General features: G+C 40.8%; 1 protein-coding gene and 1 long non-coding RNA gene across 3 annotated transcripts in view; one reads left to right on the forward strand and one right to left on the reverse strand.

Annotated features, from left to right (window-relative positions):
- LOC309502319 (E3 ubiquitin-protein ligase SH3RF3-like) overlaps positions 1–8,662 on the forward strand; it is a 149,355-nt gene extending 140,693 nt beyond the window's left edge. The window contains exons 8-9 of one of the 2 annotated variants that reach the window (XM_082174675.1): positions 2,760–3,100; positions 7,738–8,662. In XM_082174675.1, the coding sequence (XP_082030801.1) occupies positions 2,760–3,100; positions 7,738–7,827 (431 nt within the window). In that variant the 3' untranslated portion in view covers positions 7,828–8,662. The remainder of the gene's footprint in view (positions 1–2,759; positions 3,101–7,737) is intronic. The other variant, XM_082174674.1, reaches the window with a different exon arrangement.
- The window catches only part of LOC309502440, a 113,571-nt gene that overhangs the window by 25,026 nt on the left and 73,386 nt on the right, over positions 1–15,159 (reverse strand). The gene's annotated exons all lie outside the window — the stretch shown is intronic.

The following is a 15,159-nucleotide window of genomic DNA, read 5'->3' on the forward strand; positions in this document are numbered from 1 at the left end:
TATACATCATACACATAATTCACCCACTTAGGTTCAAAATGATTTGCTCTATTTACTTTAATAGTATAGTTAGTACATACATATTTCATTTAATAAATGATCTAAGCAAATCAGCAAAAAAAAGTTTTACAGCTGAAAATAAATATTTCCTCAGTCTTTCTGTTGGTAGATGAGAGACAGACTTCTCTGAGGTCATGTGATGAACATGAGTGATGTGTGATCACATGTTGTTTCAGCAGTCGTTCCTGCATGCTGATTATGGGCTGTTAATTAGCTCAGAGTCACACGCATGGTTAAAAATAAGACAACGAGACACAGTGCACAGTCATGCACAGGTGGGAAGGAACCGTCGTGCAAATGTGATCTCATGATGTCAGCACTTCAGGCTTGATGCACAGATCTCATGTTCAGACACGTGTCGGATTTGTAATGCCCCAGCTACCACCCAGAATGCCCCAGCAACCACCCAGATTGCCCCAGCAACTGCCTAGCAACCACCCAGAGTGCCCCAGCAACCACATAGCAACCATCCAGAATGCCCCAGCAACTGCCTAGCAACCACCAAGAGTGCCCCAGCAACCGCCTAGCAAACATCCAGAACGCCCCAGCAACTGCCTAGCAACCATCCAGAGTGCCCCAGCAACCACCCAAAATGCCCCAGCAACCGCCTAGCAACCACCCAGATTGCCCCAGCAACCGCCTAGCAACCACCCAGAGTGCCCCAGCAACAGCCTAGGAGCCCCCCAGCAACTGCCTAGCAACCACCCAGAATGCCCCAGCAACTGCCTAGCAACCATTCAGAACGCCCCAGCAACTGCCTAGCAACCACCCAGATTGCCCCAGCAACCGCCTAGCAACCACCCAGAATGTCCCAGCGTTAACCTATCCCACCCGGAATGCCCTTTCAACCACCCAGACTGCCCCAGCAACTGCCTAGCAAACACCCAGACTGCCCCAGCAACCGCCTAGCAAACACCCAGAATGCCCTAGCAACCGCCTAGCAAACACCCAGACTGCCCCAGCAACCGCCTAGCAAACACCCAGAATGCCCTAGCAACCGCCTAGCAAACACCCAGAATGGATGCATTTTTATTTTTTTTATGCTGACGTTACCATTGCCTTCTGCTATTAAAACATGATTCAAGGAAAACAATTCAAAATGAATGTGTGTGTGATCTAGTGCAAGAATATGGATGTAGCCTTGCAACAAAATGTTATGTTTTTGTGTAAAAGATGAACAGAGTTAAGCTCATTTATCAGCATTTGTAGCAATGTCATTTAACAAAATAATAATAATCTTAACAAATGAATATCTTGGTTAGTGAGGCACATAAAATGTAAGTGAATTGGATAAAATATTGAAGGCCATAGGATCAGCCATAATATACTGAACTGGACTAGATCCCAAAAGCAACAGTGTGAACACAAAGGGGTCTGACACCACATTCCTACCCACAATCTGAGAAGAAAAGATGCAGGTTGACTAGTTCTTCTTCTTTCGGCTCCAGTCAGAGTCTGGATCTCAGACGCCTCCTAGTGGCCTGGCTTGGATTTGCTCTGTTGGGAGTTTAGCTCGGATCAGCTCCACCAAACCCAGAATGAGTTTGTTCTCCACCCACATACAGCATGTGTCACCACAGAACAGCCATTACAGACACGGATTACTCGGAGATCCCTCTGTTCTTACCGTTAGCAGCAGATTCACAAGATCACGTGATTCCAGCAACACTTCCAGATGCTGTTTGTAACACGACCCAATGAAATCCGTAGTTTTTTCCCCCCAAATTCAGTTTGGGGAATTTTTCTGGATTCCGCTTGTATAATAATTTAATTCATTTTTATTTTTATTTTTTTTACAGAATGTGATGTCTGTTAACTTTTCTGGATTCCGTTTTATTTATGTATTCTTTTATTTATTCATTAGAATTTTTGTGTTGTCTTTTAAATTTCTGTATCTATGATTTTATAAATAAATAAAAATGACGGTGGTAATCAAATGAAGGCATAAAACATTCCGTTTTAATTTTCACATTTTAAAAATCAAAAATCATTTTATCAATTGAATTCATAAAACTTTAATAATTTCATTTCATTTTTACAATAAGGCGGCCCTGTGAAATGTTTTTTCCCCCAGAAATTCTGTTGTCGTCTGTTTTAATTTTTCTGGATAACAGTTGTGTGTCTTGCTTCGGTCTTGGTCTCGGTTTTCGAGGGTCTAAAACTCTGGAGTGTGTGTGTGTGTGTGTGTGTGTGTGTGTGTGTGTGTGTGTGTGTGTGTGTGTGTGTGTGTGTGTGTGTGTGTGTGTGTGTGTGTGTGTGTGTGGACGGCAGGCGTAACCGTAGCAAAAGTTATGCGTTTTAAAGTGAAAATGCACTAGTGTAAACGTAGGTATCCCACAGTCTGCCCGGGAACCGATGATCTCGAGCCAAATATGGTTCTTTCAGTGAGTATATGGCTCGACGGCAGGAAAAAAATAAATAAAACAATTTTTAAACTCTTTTTTTTCAATAATAAAAGGTAGTGTGTCGATTCAATTAAAAATCCACATATCACATATTTTAAAATATTACATAATTCATTGAAGCCTGTTTGTCATGTATAATACACCGACCAATCATCATCTGGCACAACATCTTACATTTGAGCCCCTGAGGAGCTCTCTGCATGTTGCTGATATTTACTGTAAATTCCAGTTTTATGACTGCGTTCCGTCCACAAGTGGTGAAAACGCCACTATCTGTGTGTGTTTGTCCCACAGAAGGAGAAGAAGAGCAGTGGCCTCCTCAAGCTGCTTTCCGGAGCGGCAGCCAAAAAGAAGTCCCGCTCGCCACCATCGGTCTCTCCCACACACGATCCCTCCTCTTCCTCGTCCTCCTCCTCCTCTTCCTCATCCGTGCGGGGAGCCATGGCCCCGGAGCTGCGGGCCGGGTCCTGTCCCGTGGAGAGCGAGATGCAGGGAGCCATGGGCCTGGAGCCGCTGCACAGAAAGAGTGGCTCACTGGATCTCAACTTCTCTGTGTCTCCGCCAACACGACAGGCCTGTTCCTCATCCTCACCGCTGGCCATCCGGCCCGAACCCAAGCCATTGTCCCGAGAGAGGTGAACAAGCACATGCCTTTGACATCAAGTAGGGGTGTAACGATGCCCTCATGTCACGATTCGACACATATCACGATACCGAACTCACGATACGATATTATTGCGATACTCCAAGACACATGATAAAAGCTAAAACTGTTGATTAAAATGCTCAATTTGATATTACACTGGTGTGTAAATGAATAGTATTGGACTTGGTGCTGAAACCCAAAACACAGGACAATAGAGACACCAGAATAACAATATTCATGATTCTGAAGCTGAATACAGAATTATTTTAGACGAATATGATTGCATTGTTTCACGACTAGATATATTTAAAATAATGTAAGCCACTTTTTACTGGTAACATCAGACATTTGGCATTATCAGGAGGACACACAATATTCCCCCATTGCATTATTATACATTATATTCAACATTATATATAGTAGTTTAATGTAGAACTGACACTAAACTCTGTAAACTTGAATTTTTCTCACGCAGTAATGTTTATTTTGGGTGAACTATACACGATAAATATTGTTGCATTTTTTAATTGCGATATATTGTGACACGATATATTGTTACACCCCTATCATCAAGGCAACCTTTTCAATGCACTTTTCTTTATAGTGGGAAAGATTGCGGAGTGTATATTTACCTTGTTGGCAGACGATATTTACACTGACTCCGCCCACTGACATCTGATTGGCCCAGTCAAAATTATGGAATCGTTTTGGCGCAAATCGACTCGAGTTTGAATTCGCCTTTTGGTCATTCTAACCCTAACTCTAATTCTAACTAAAAATGGAGAAAATATTCGAAAAGTGGAATTAAAGTGTGTTTAATAATATGTGCCTAGCTCACCCCGATTATATGAACTGCAAAGTTGATTAAATCATTGTTTTATGGTTTGATGTTATCAGACATTGCCCATATGGTATTAATCTGATGAGTGCAGGTCAATCTGATTTGATACTGTGCTGTTGTTGAACACAAGAAGCGTGTGTTTCCCCCGTTATAACCGTGTGTTTGTCCTCCGTCAGGTTTCGTGTGAATGTTTCCCCCGTTATAACCGTGTGTTTGTCTTCTGTCAGGTTTCGTGTGAATGTTTCCCCCGTTATAACCGTGTGTTTGTCCTCCGTCAGGTTTCGTGTGAATGTTTCCCCCGTTATAACCGCGTGTTTGTCCTCCGTCAGGTTTCGTGTGAATGTTTCCCCCGTTATAACCGTGTGTTTGTCCTCCGTCAGGTTTCGTGTGAATGTTTCCCCCGTTATAACCGCGTGTTTGTCCTCCGTCAGGTTTCGTGTGAATGTTTCCCCCGTTATAACCGCGTGTTTGTCCTCCGTCAGGTTTCGTGTGAATGTTTCCCCCGTTATAACCGCGTGTTTGTCCTCCGTCAGGTTTCGTGTGAATGTTTCCCCCGTTATAACCGCGTGTTTGTCCTCCGTCAGGTTTCGTGTGAATGTTTCCCCCGTTATAACCGCGTGTTTGTCCTCCGTCAGGTTTCGTGTGAATGTTTCCCCCGTTATAACCGCGTGTTTGTCCTCCGTCAGGTTTCGTGTGAATGTTTCCCCCGTTATAACCGCGTGTTTGTCCTCCGTCAGGTTTCGTGTGAATGTTTCCCACGTTATAACCGTGTGTTTGTCTTCCGTCAGGTTTCGTGTGAATGTTTCCCCCGTTATAACCGTGTGTTTGTCTTCCGTCAGGTTTCGTGTGAATGTTTCCCCTGTTATAACCGCGTGTTTGTCTTCCGTCAGGTTTCGTGTGAATGTTTCCCCCGTTATAACCGTGTGTTTGTCTTCCGTCAGGTTTCGTGTGAATGTTTCCCCCGTTATAACCGTGTGTTTGTCTTCTGTCAGGTTTCGTGTGAATGTTTCCCCCGTTATAACCGTGTGTTTGTCTTCCGTCAGGTTTCGTGTGAATGTTTCCCCCGTTATAACCGTGTGTTTGTCTTCCGTCAGGTTTCGTGTGAATGTTTCCACCGTTATAACCGCGTGTTTGTCCTCCGTCTGGTTTCGTGTGAATGTTTCCCCCGTTATAACCGTGTGTTTGTCTTCCGTCAGGTTTCGTGTGAATGTTTCCCCCGTTATAACCGTGTGTTTGTCTTCCGTCAGGTTTCGTGTGAATGTTTCCCCCGTTATAACCGCGTGTTTGTCCTCCGTCAGGTTTCGTGTGAATGTTTCCCCCGTTATAACCGTGTGTTTGTCTTCCGTCAGGTTTCGTGTGAATGTTTCCCCCGTTATAACCGTGTGTTTGTCTTCCGTCAGGTTTCGTGTGAATGTTTCCCCCGTTATAACCGTGTTTGTCTTCCGTCAGGTTTCGTGTGAATGTTTCCCCCGTTATAACCGTGTGTTTGTCTTCCGTCAGGTTTCGTGTGAATGTTTCCCCCGTTATAACCGTGTTTGTCTTCCGTCAGGTTTCGTGTGAATGTTTCCCCCGTTATAACCGTGTGTTTGTCCTCCGTCTGGTTTCGTGTGAATGTTTCCCCCGTTATAACCGTGTGTTTGTCCTCCGTCAGGTTTCGTGTGAATGTTTCCCCCGTTATAACCGTGTGTTTGTCCTCCGTCAGGTTTCGTGTGAATGTTTCCCCCGTTATAACCGTGTGTTTGTCTTCCGTCAGGTTTCGTGTGAATGTTTCCCCCGTTATAACCGCGTGTTTGTCTTCCGTCAGGTTTCGTGTGAATGTTTCCCCCGTTATAACCGTGTGTTTGTCTTCCGTCAGGTTTCGTGTGAATGTTTCCCCCGTTATAACCGCGTGTTTGTCCTCCGTCAGGTTTCGTGTGAATGTTTCCCCCGTTATAACCGCGTGTTTGTCTTCCGTCAGGTTTCGTGTGAATGTTTCCCCCGTTATAACCGCGTGTTTGTCTTCCGTCAGGTTTCGTGTGAATGTTTCCCCCGTTATAACCGCGTGTTTGTCTTCCGTCAGGTTTCGTGTGAATGTTTCCCCCGTTATAACCGTGTGTTTGTCTTCCGTCAGGTTTCGTGTGAATGTTTCCCCCGTTATAACCGCGTGTTTGTCTTCCGTCAGGTTTCGTGTGAATGTTTCCCCCGTTATAACCGCGTGTTTGTCTTCCGTCAGGTTTCGTGTGAATGTTTCCCCCGTTATAACCGTGTGTTTGTCTTCCGTCTGGTTTCGTGTGAATGTTTCCCCCGTTATAACCGTGTGTTTGTCTTCCGTCAGGTTTCGTGTGAATGTTTCCCCCGTTATAACCGCGTGTTTGTCCTCCGTCTGGTTTCGTGTGAATGTTTCCACCGTTATAACCGCGTGTTTGTCCTCCGTCAGGTTTCGTGTGAATGTTTCCCCCGTTATAACCGTGTGTTTGTCCTCCGTCAGGTTTCGTGTGAATGTTTCCCCCGTTATAACCGCGTGTTTGTCTTCCGTCAGGTTTCGTGTGAATGTTTCCCCCGTTATAACCGCGTGTTTGTCCTCCGTCAGGTTTCGTGTGAATGTTTCCCCCGTTATAACCGCGTGTTTGTCTTCCGTCAGGTTTCGTGTGAATGTTTCCCCCGTTATAACCGTGTGTTTGTCTTCCGTCAGGTTTCGTGTGAATGTTTCCCCCGTTATAACTGTGTGTTTGTCTTCCGTCAGGTTTCGTGTGAATGTTTCCCCCGTTAAAACCGTGTGTTTGTCTTCCGTCAGGTTTCGTGTGAATGTTTCCCCCGTTATAACTGTGTTTGTCTTCTGTCAGGTTTCGTGTGAATGTTTCCCCCGTTATAACCGCGTGTTTGTCCTCCGTCAGGTTTCGTGTGAATGTTTCCCCCGTTATAACCGTGTTTGTCTTCCGTCAGGTTTCGTGTGAATGTTTCCCCCGTTATAACCGCGTGTTTGTCCTCCGTCAGGTTTCGTGTGAATGTTTCCCCCGTTATAACCGTGTTTGTCTTCCGTCAGGTTTCGTGTGAATGTTTCCCCCGTTATAACCGTGTGTTTGTCTTCCGTCAGGTTTCGTGTGAATGTTTCCCCCGTTATAACCGTGTGTTTGTCCTCCGTCAGGTTTCGTGTGAATGTTTCCCCCGTTATAACCGTGTTTGTCTTCCGTCAGGTTTCGTGTGAATGTTTCCCCCGTTATAACCGCGTGTTTGTCTTCCGTCAGGTTTCGTGTGAATGTTTCCCCCGTTATAACCGCGTGTTTGTCCTCCGTCTGGTTTCGTGTGAATGTTTCCCCCGTTATAACCGCGTGTTTGTCCTCCGTCAGGTTTCGTGTGAATGTTTCCCCCGTTATAACCGTGTGTTTGTCTTCCGACAGGTTTCGTGTGAATGTTTCCCCCGTTATAACCGCGTGTTTGTCCTCCGTCAGGTGTTGTGTGAATGTTTCCCCCGTTATAACCGTGTGTTTTTCTTCCGTCAGGTTTCGTGTGAATGTTTCCCCCGTTATAACCGTGTGTTTGTCCTCCGTCAGGTTTCGTGTGAATGTTTCCCCCGTTATAACCGTGTGTTTGTCCTCCGTCAGGTTTCGTGTGAATGTTTCCCCCGTTATAACCGTGTGTTTGTCCTCCGTCAGGTTTCGTGTGAATGTTTCCCCCGTTATAACCGCGTGTTTGTCCTCCGTCAGGTTTCGTGTGAATGTTTCCCCCGTTATAACCGCGTGTTTGTCCTCCGTCAGGTTTCGTGTGAATGTTTCCCCCGTTATAACCGTGTGTTTGTCCTCCGTCAGGTTTCGTGTGCTGGTCCCGTATCCGCCCCAGAGCGAGGCCGAGATCGAGCTGAAGGAGGGCGACGTCGTGTTCGTGCACAAGAAACGTGAAGACGGCTGGTACAAGGGAACGCTTCAGCGCACCGGCCGAACGGGCCTGTTCCCCGGCAGCTTCGTGGAGAGTTTCTAGAGGACAAACACCAGCTGACAAGCTCTGAATCACGGGATCGTCCCGAAGAAACACACACACTCATGAAGACGAGCACAAGAACACAAGAACGAGCATCTTTACTGCCATCGTCCTCATACATCTGCTAGGAAGCCCTTTCAGATGATAGATGTGGCTCTTCTGGAGGAGCGAGCGAGTGTGTGTGTGTGTGTGTGTGTGTGTGTGTGTGGAGATCACATCTCAGATCCTGCTTCATCCTCGCTTTTATTTCCTCCTTGAATCAGCAGATCTGAATGATAACGACACAACGAGGATGTAATCACCAGTGATATCCGATGAATGTAGTGAGTGATGAAGCTCATCAAACCTGTCATATTTCACACCAAAATCAACATTTTATTTTGCATAAAGCAATTTTTTTTTTTTTTTACTAGATTCTCATTCTTGTAATGCAAATGAATTCATGATATATTATATAAATGGTAAATATGAATACAGCATGTTAGTATTAGTATAGTAGTGCCTTTATGCTCATTCAAAAGAAAAATAATGCATTACAGGATTGAGAATTGGAAATTAAACCATGAAAAAAATGAATGTTTTCAAAAAAAATTGAGTTTACGGTTTGTTTAATAGTGAAAATAATCACAATAATATAATTTAAATGTATATTTCAAATTTGTTTATATATATATATACATACATACTCTATATATATATATATATATACATGCATACATACATACATACACACACACACACACACACACACACACACACACACACACACACACACACACTACTGGTCAAAAGTTTGGAATAATGACTTTTTACTATAATTATTAGCAACTTAGTTATTAAATTATATCAATTATCATTGGTGCTCAATTATTAATAATTGTTCTTATTATCAGTGCTGCTTCAGATTTTTGTGGAAACCTTGATACATTTTCTTTTTCAGGATTCTTTAATGAATAGAAAGTTCAAAAGAACAGCATTTATTTGAAATAGAATCTTTTGTAACATTATAAATGTCTTTACTGCCACTTTTGATCAATTTAATGCGTGCTTGATGAACAAAAGTATACATTTTTATTAGTTTTTTAAACGTACTGATCCCAAACTTTGGAACGATCACAGTGTGTGTGTGTGTGTGTGTATATATGTATGTATGTATATGTGTATATACACATGTATATATGCATATGTTTTTTTTTTGTTGAGTGAAATATGATCCGGACATGTTCTGATGAGCTTCACACACAGGACGGTTCATAATGAAAGCTGGTTTACAGTGAAGCTCAATGTGAAAGCACAAACTCTTCTTATTGATTTGAAATGCTGGTTGTGTGTCTCCCAGAGGATGCTGGGATGTGCATGTGCTGGTTTACTGCCTCATCAGTCTCACAGACATCATCCGTCTCGTTGACTGAGTCTCTGTGGAGGTTTGATGCCTGAAGCGCCATAGAGTTTCAAGAAGTATTTTCCCGAGTTTTCCATGTGCTCAATGTGCCAGAAACAGACTTTACACGAGTACACAAACATGTTTGGCCAGCGTGTTGCAGGTTTCTGGTCATATTTAACATTTAAAGTCACCATGAAATCAAAATGGACATATCTTTTTTTTTTTTTTTTTTTTTTTTTATATTGCATCGGGTGCACATCAGTATTGTGTTAAATTCATGTTCCTTGTAACCTTGACTCAGAATAAGTTCCTCTTGCAGCATCTCTTCTCTTCTCTGATGATGTGGGCGGGGCAACCTGTCAATCACATGAGATCAGCCAATAGCAAACCACAACCATCCAATCAATTCCCCACAGACACAATCAAGCCCCGCCCACATTTGTTCTTGTTCCAGAAGCCACTAGACTAGCATGCCGACACTAATGTGTTCGTGAGTTACTGAGGAGGGTTTCCTTCACATTTCTGAGGCATTCATGTCCTCGATATGCAACACTGAGAACGACATGTGATGTGTTCCTGTCCTCGTGTAGAGTCTGTTTCTGGCTTTAAGGTGTTTGAATGAAGACAGATCTCCGTCAGACGCTGCTCTACATTAGAGGACACGAACGGACCTGTTGAGTTCAGATCTTTATTTTAGAGACGCTCAGGAGAACAAACTCACGACTGGGGGCTTTAGTCAGTGGAGGCGCGTTTAAGTTCATCAAATGAAGCGAAATTAAATGATGCCAGTTATTTTGTGTAGACAAAATGTCATTGTCATTCTTATTAAATTCCTCTGGAAAATACAGTAGTGGCAAAAAGTGATGTTCGGATGGGATGTTTGTTTTTAATGACCCTGCAAGATCAATGAAACCATCAAAATATGAGGAAATCGTTAACATATTTTAAAAATGATGCAAGAGCAAGAGGTATTTATCTGACAAAATTATAAAAAAGCAAAAACAAAACAAATGCATAGAAACACAAAAAGCTGAGAGGAAAAAGCAAACATTGACTGTCTTGTTTTTGAATGGGTTCATAGTTTGGCCAAAAATGATGTCGCACAATTTTTCATGTTTCATTGCTTTTTAAAATCCAAGCACAACTACACAATATGCGTACTGAATCTTTAGCACATTTGTAATAATACCTGAATAAAGGGTGAAGAGTAATTTTGCTAGACGTCACTTTAAGGCCACTACTGTAAATGTTAAATTTACATTTATGCATTTGGCAGATGCTTTCATCCAAAGTGACTAACCAGGGTTATTATTATTATAACTGAAACTAAAACTAAAAAAATTGTTGCTTGAAATAAAATAAAATGTTATAATATTAATCAATTTTAACTGAAATAAATACTTAAACTTATTTAATTTCAGCTTTAGTTGCCAAGGAAAAATTTCTCATTTTCATTTAGTTAATTTTCATTTAGTTTCATTTAGTTTAACATCATGTACTAAATTAACTAAAACTGAAATCAAAATAATGAATTTTTTTTAAACATACAAAAATGACAAAAGCACAACAAAAATACTAAAACTTTAACTAAAATTAAAATGAAATAATAATTTTTAATATAAATAAAAATGATAATATTATCTCAGTAACACTGCGACCAGCATTATCAGTTCATGCATTCCTCGGGAATCGGATCCATTATTTTGCCGTGATTTAGTGTTTGAGTGGAAGGTTTGCACTCATTTGAAATGAAAACGCTCATTTATGTCAAATTAAACATGCGTCCACCCTGACAGAACCAGTAGTGTGTGTTTTACATGTAAAACCAGTGCAGGTTTCGGGCTGTGTTCTTGTGTTCGGTTTTTTAAAGTCACCATGAAATCAAAATGGAAACAATTCTTGTTGCAGTGTTTATTCTGAATGATTTATTATTATTGTGTTAAATTGATGTTCCTGGTAATCTTGAATCAGAATAACGTCCTCTCGCAACATCTCTTCTCTTCTCTGATGAAGTGGGCGGGGCAACCTGTCAATCACATGAGATCAGCCAATAGCAAACCACATCCCCACAGACACAATCAAGCCCCGCCCACATTTGTTCTTGTTCCTGAAGCGTTTCACTCGGATATACGACACAATAGAGGAGAAAAGACCAGTTTAATTGACTTCAGTTGTTAGTTTATGACACATTTCTGAATGTAAAGGTGAAAAGCATCAATATTAAAGAGTCATGAGCACATGGATTCCTTCTTTTCCAGCATTATTCGGCGTATGTACGCTCGTTCTTCATAAGCACAAGACGATTGATCCACACGTGACGCGAGTGACAGTGTTTTTACTCTCATGCTCATACGTCGTGCTCTTTTTATATCAAATCATTGTGGATTTGATCATGGTGCCGTGTTTTTCACATCTGGACTTTCGGGCACAAGTGCCATTTTGCTCGCCAAAAGACAAGCACACGTTGGTCTCCATGTTGGAGATGAGATGATGACCACTGGAAAGAGGAATACTTCTCCTTCACATGATCGTTCTGTCTTTATTTAACTCGGACCCGTGCGATGTTATTTTTACAGGAGTGTGAACTGCATCATGAATGACGGCAGAATGATTGACGAGAGCGTTTCCGCATGAACTTCACGTGAACGAAGTATATGATTGACATATTTATATGATACTGGTGCTCGAGTGGAGATGTTGGGGAATATTTCCTCAAGAACTTGTTCCTCTGGTATTTGACATTGTTTTCATTTTCACATTGTCTTATACTGATTATGATGATAATGTGGTTTGTTTTTGTTTGTTTGTCAAGTACATTTTAGCAATAAATGCCTTTGATTTAAAAGCAGGGTTCGTGGAGTTATTATTGACATCGCATCATCATCGTGATTATGATGTGCACCTTTAACTCTTTCCCTGCCAGCGGTTTTATTTATTTAATTTTTTTAGTTACCAGGCATCAGCAGCATTTCTGATAATTTTTAGAAAACTTTCATGGCCCAAAGAATATTTTGTTGTATGAACATGCAATAAATCAAAAGAAACAACACAGCCTCTGCTTTAAAAAAAAAAAAATAATCTAGCTTAATGCATTCTGTTTTTATCAACATTTGAATGTGGGTAAATTCTTTTTAAAAAAGCAAAATTTTGAACAAATTGAGATCACATTTATTTTATTTTATCAAAGACTACATGCATAAGCAGTGAAAAGTTTCTATGACTTGTTTCTGCTTCTTCATCTGTGTTTTAATCCGGAGATTCATATGGAAGCTTGTTTCCGCCACAGAATAAAACATTTTAAAAGATAATTGCGACTTTATATCATGCAATTCTGACTTTATAACACACAATTGCAACTTTATATCACAATTCTGACTTTATAACACAATTCTCAATTTATAGCACTCAATATTGACTTTATATCACACAATTCTGACTTTATGATACAATTCTGACGTTATAACACACAATTCTGACTTTATAGCACACAACTGCAACTTTATATCACAATTCTGACTTTATGACACAATTCTGACTTTTTATCACGCAATTATGACTTTATAGCACACAATTGCAACTTTATCACACAATTCTGACTTTATGATACAATTCTGACTTTATTGCACACAATTGCAACTTTATAACACAATTCTGAATTTATAGCACACAATTCTGACTTTATAACACTCAATTGTGACTTTATATCAAGCAGTTGTGACTTTATATCACAATTGTGAGAAAAAAAAAGTCAGAATTATGAGATAAAAAGTCGCAATTACCTTTTTTTATTTTTTATTCTGTGGCGAAACAAGCTTCCATAAGGTTCTGCACTCTATCTGGAGATGTGTAATAGCGCCCCCTGCCGTATAAGAGTGAAGACACGGGTTGCAGGAGAAGTCCGTCAATGGCAAGGCAAGAGTTAATGAATCCCACAGAACAATTATCCAGTCACAGCAGAAGAAATCGATTCCACTCATCATTGTAAACACTAATTGGATTAATTACTGTTTGCCTGATTACTCTGCGGGCTGGTGTTGTTTCAGTGGTGCTCGTGGTTGTCCATCTGCAGAGAAGCAGCTGTTTCATTAGGTAGGTTATGTTTGCATAAACTCATTTATGTCAATCTGAATGAATGATATGAGTGTTTCACTAGCTGCGTTTACATGAGAACCTTTTACTTGATTAAATTCAGAATAATTCCAATTTGTGATAAATTATTATTACCTTAGAGCGGCATCTTTGGAATATGCATTAAGGTTTAAGCATTTAAACTGTCACATGTTGTGTAAGCAAAGTTAGGAAACACGAACTGAATTTACCTTCACGTTTCAAATGCATTGATCATTGTGCACTTGTTCCTCTCCACGATCTGATCTTGTGTGTGAGTCTCATCGACAATAAACACAAGCTCTTATCAGCACCATCCAGCGCATTTACATTAAATGTTATTAATACTGTATAATTTCACGCGCTTCCGTGTCAAAGTATGTTATTAGATCTGTTGAAGATGCGGTTTCTGTTCATGTGTGCCAAGACATTATATGAAAATAAAGAGAATAAAGAAAGAGTGGCCTATGTATGGTCACCAAATATACATACAGTTAGGGTGATTTTAAATTACTTAAACCGTGATATAAGATTTGGGCCATATTGCGCATAAGTCATTCATGCGCGCATTCATGTCCACAACCTACATGCAGAATGTGGAAATAAATGTATAAGAAAAATGGGAAAAAATACAATTATACATATTAAATAAGGAAATAAAGGTATAAAGACTCATTATTTATTTTAATTTTTTGTTCATTTCTCTGTATATTTATTTACGTATTTGTTTTTGTTGTTGTTTTTTACATTTCTTTGTATATTTATTTATTTATTTATTTATTATTTTGGCAGCTTTGGAATTCCATACATTTCATGTCTACATCACCCCTTCCAATCCAATCGAAACTTAATTTGGATCGATTAAGGTGATTATGTGCTTTTCAATCCAATTATTAACTAATTATTTAAAATCATGAGTGTAGTCTGATTCACAAACAAATACAAAAAGTCTTATTGAAGCCATGTGAAGCTTAAACATGTCAGTGAACTTTTAAGGAACTGGAATTAAAGGTGCAGTGAGAGATTTCTGAGAAACGCTGTTAATATTTGAAATCACCACAACAAACACATCTATACCCCAAAAGACCACGCCCCTATCTTGATAGCTCCGCCCCCAAATCCACAATCACACTAATGCAACACAGGTACCAACACCCCCCTCCCTAATGTATGGACACGCCCCTTACAGCTGATTGGCTACAGGTGTGTTTTACCACTTGGGCTGATCCAATTTCAATGTTTCCCAGAAATTGCTTACTGCACCTTTAAGTGGATTGGGATTGAAAACCAGAATAGTTTGGATTCTAGTCCTAGAACGTGATCGAATCTCACAGAAAGATCTCTGCAGAAGTTCTGTACATCATTAAATATTGTGGCTATTTACCACATTTATAATGTTTAGATTGATTAGGCTTTTCCCCTTAACATCAATAGAGCACATGTGAATAAGTCAGACCGGTTCTGCTCACAGCTATGAACATCCATGGCAAGACTTCCGCTCTAATCGAATCATGACCTGTCTGTTTCTTCCTGCTTTCCATGTTTTCCGCACGCTCACTCCTGGAAGTGCCACATCTCTTGTCCCGAGTCTTGTAATTGGAAATTTCAAATCTTCCTCAGCAAGCTGAAGTAACAAACCAATTTCCCTGCCGAGCGCCGAGAAGAGTCGCTCAAGACAGCCGTCGACGACTGACTATCTAAATGCAAATGCAGATGATTATTTCAAGAGCTCAGACACCAGATGAGGTTATTCCCTTCACTA

Source organism: Leuciscus leuciscus, assembly GCF_965113295.1.
Source record: "Leuciscus leuciscus genome assembly, chromosome: 7".
Lineage (NCBI taxonomy): Eukaryota > Metazoa > Chordata > Actinopteri > Cypriniformes > Leuciscidae > Leuciscus > Leuciscus leuciscus.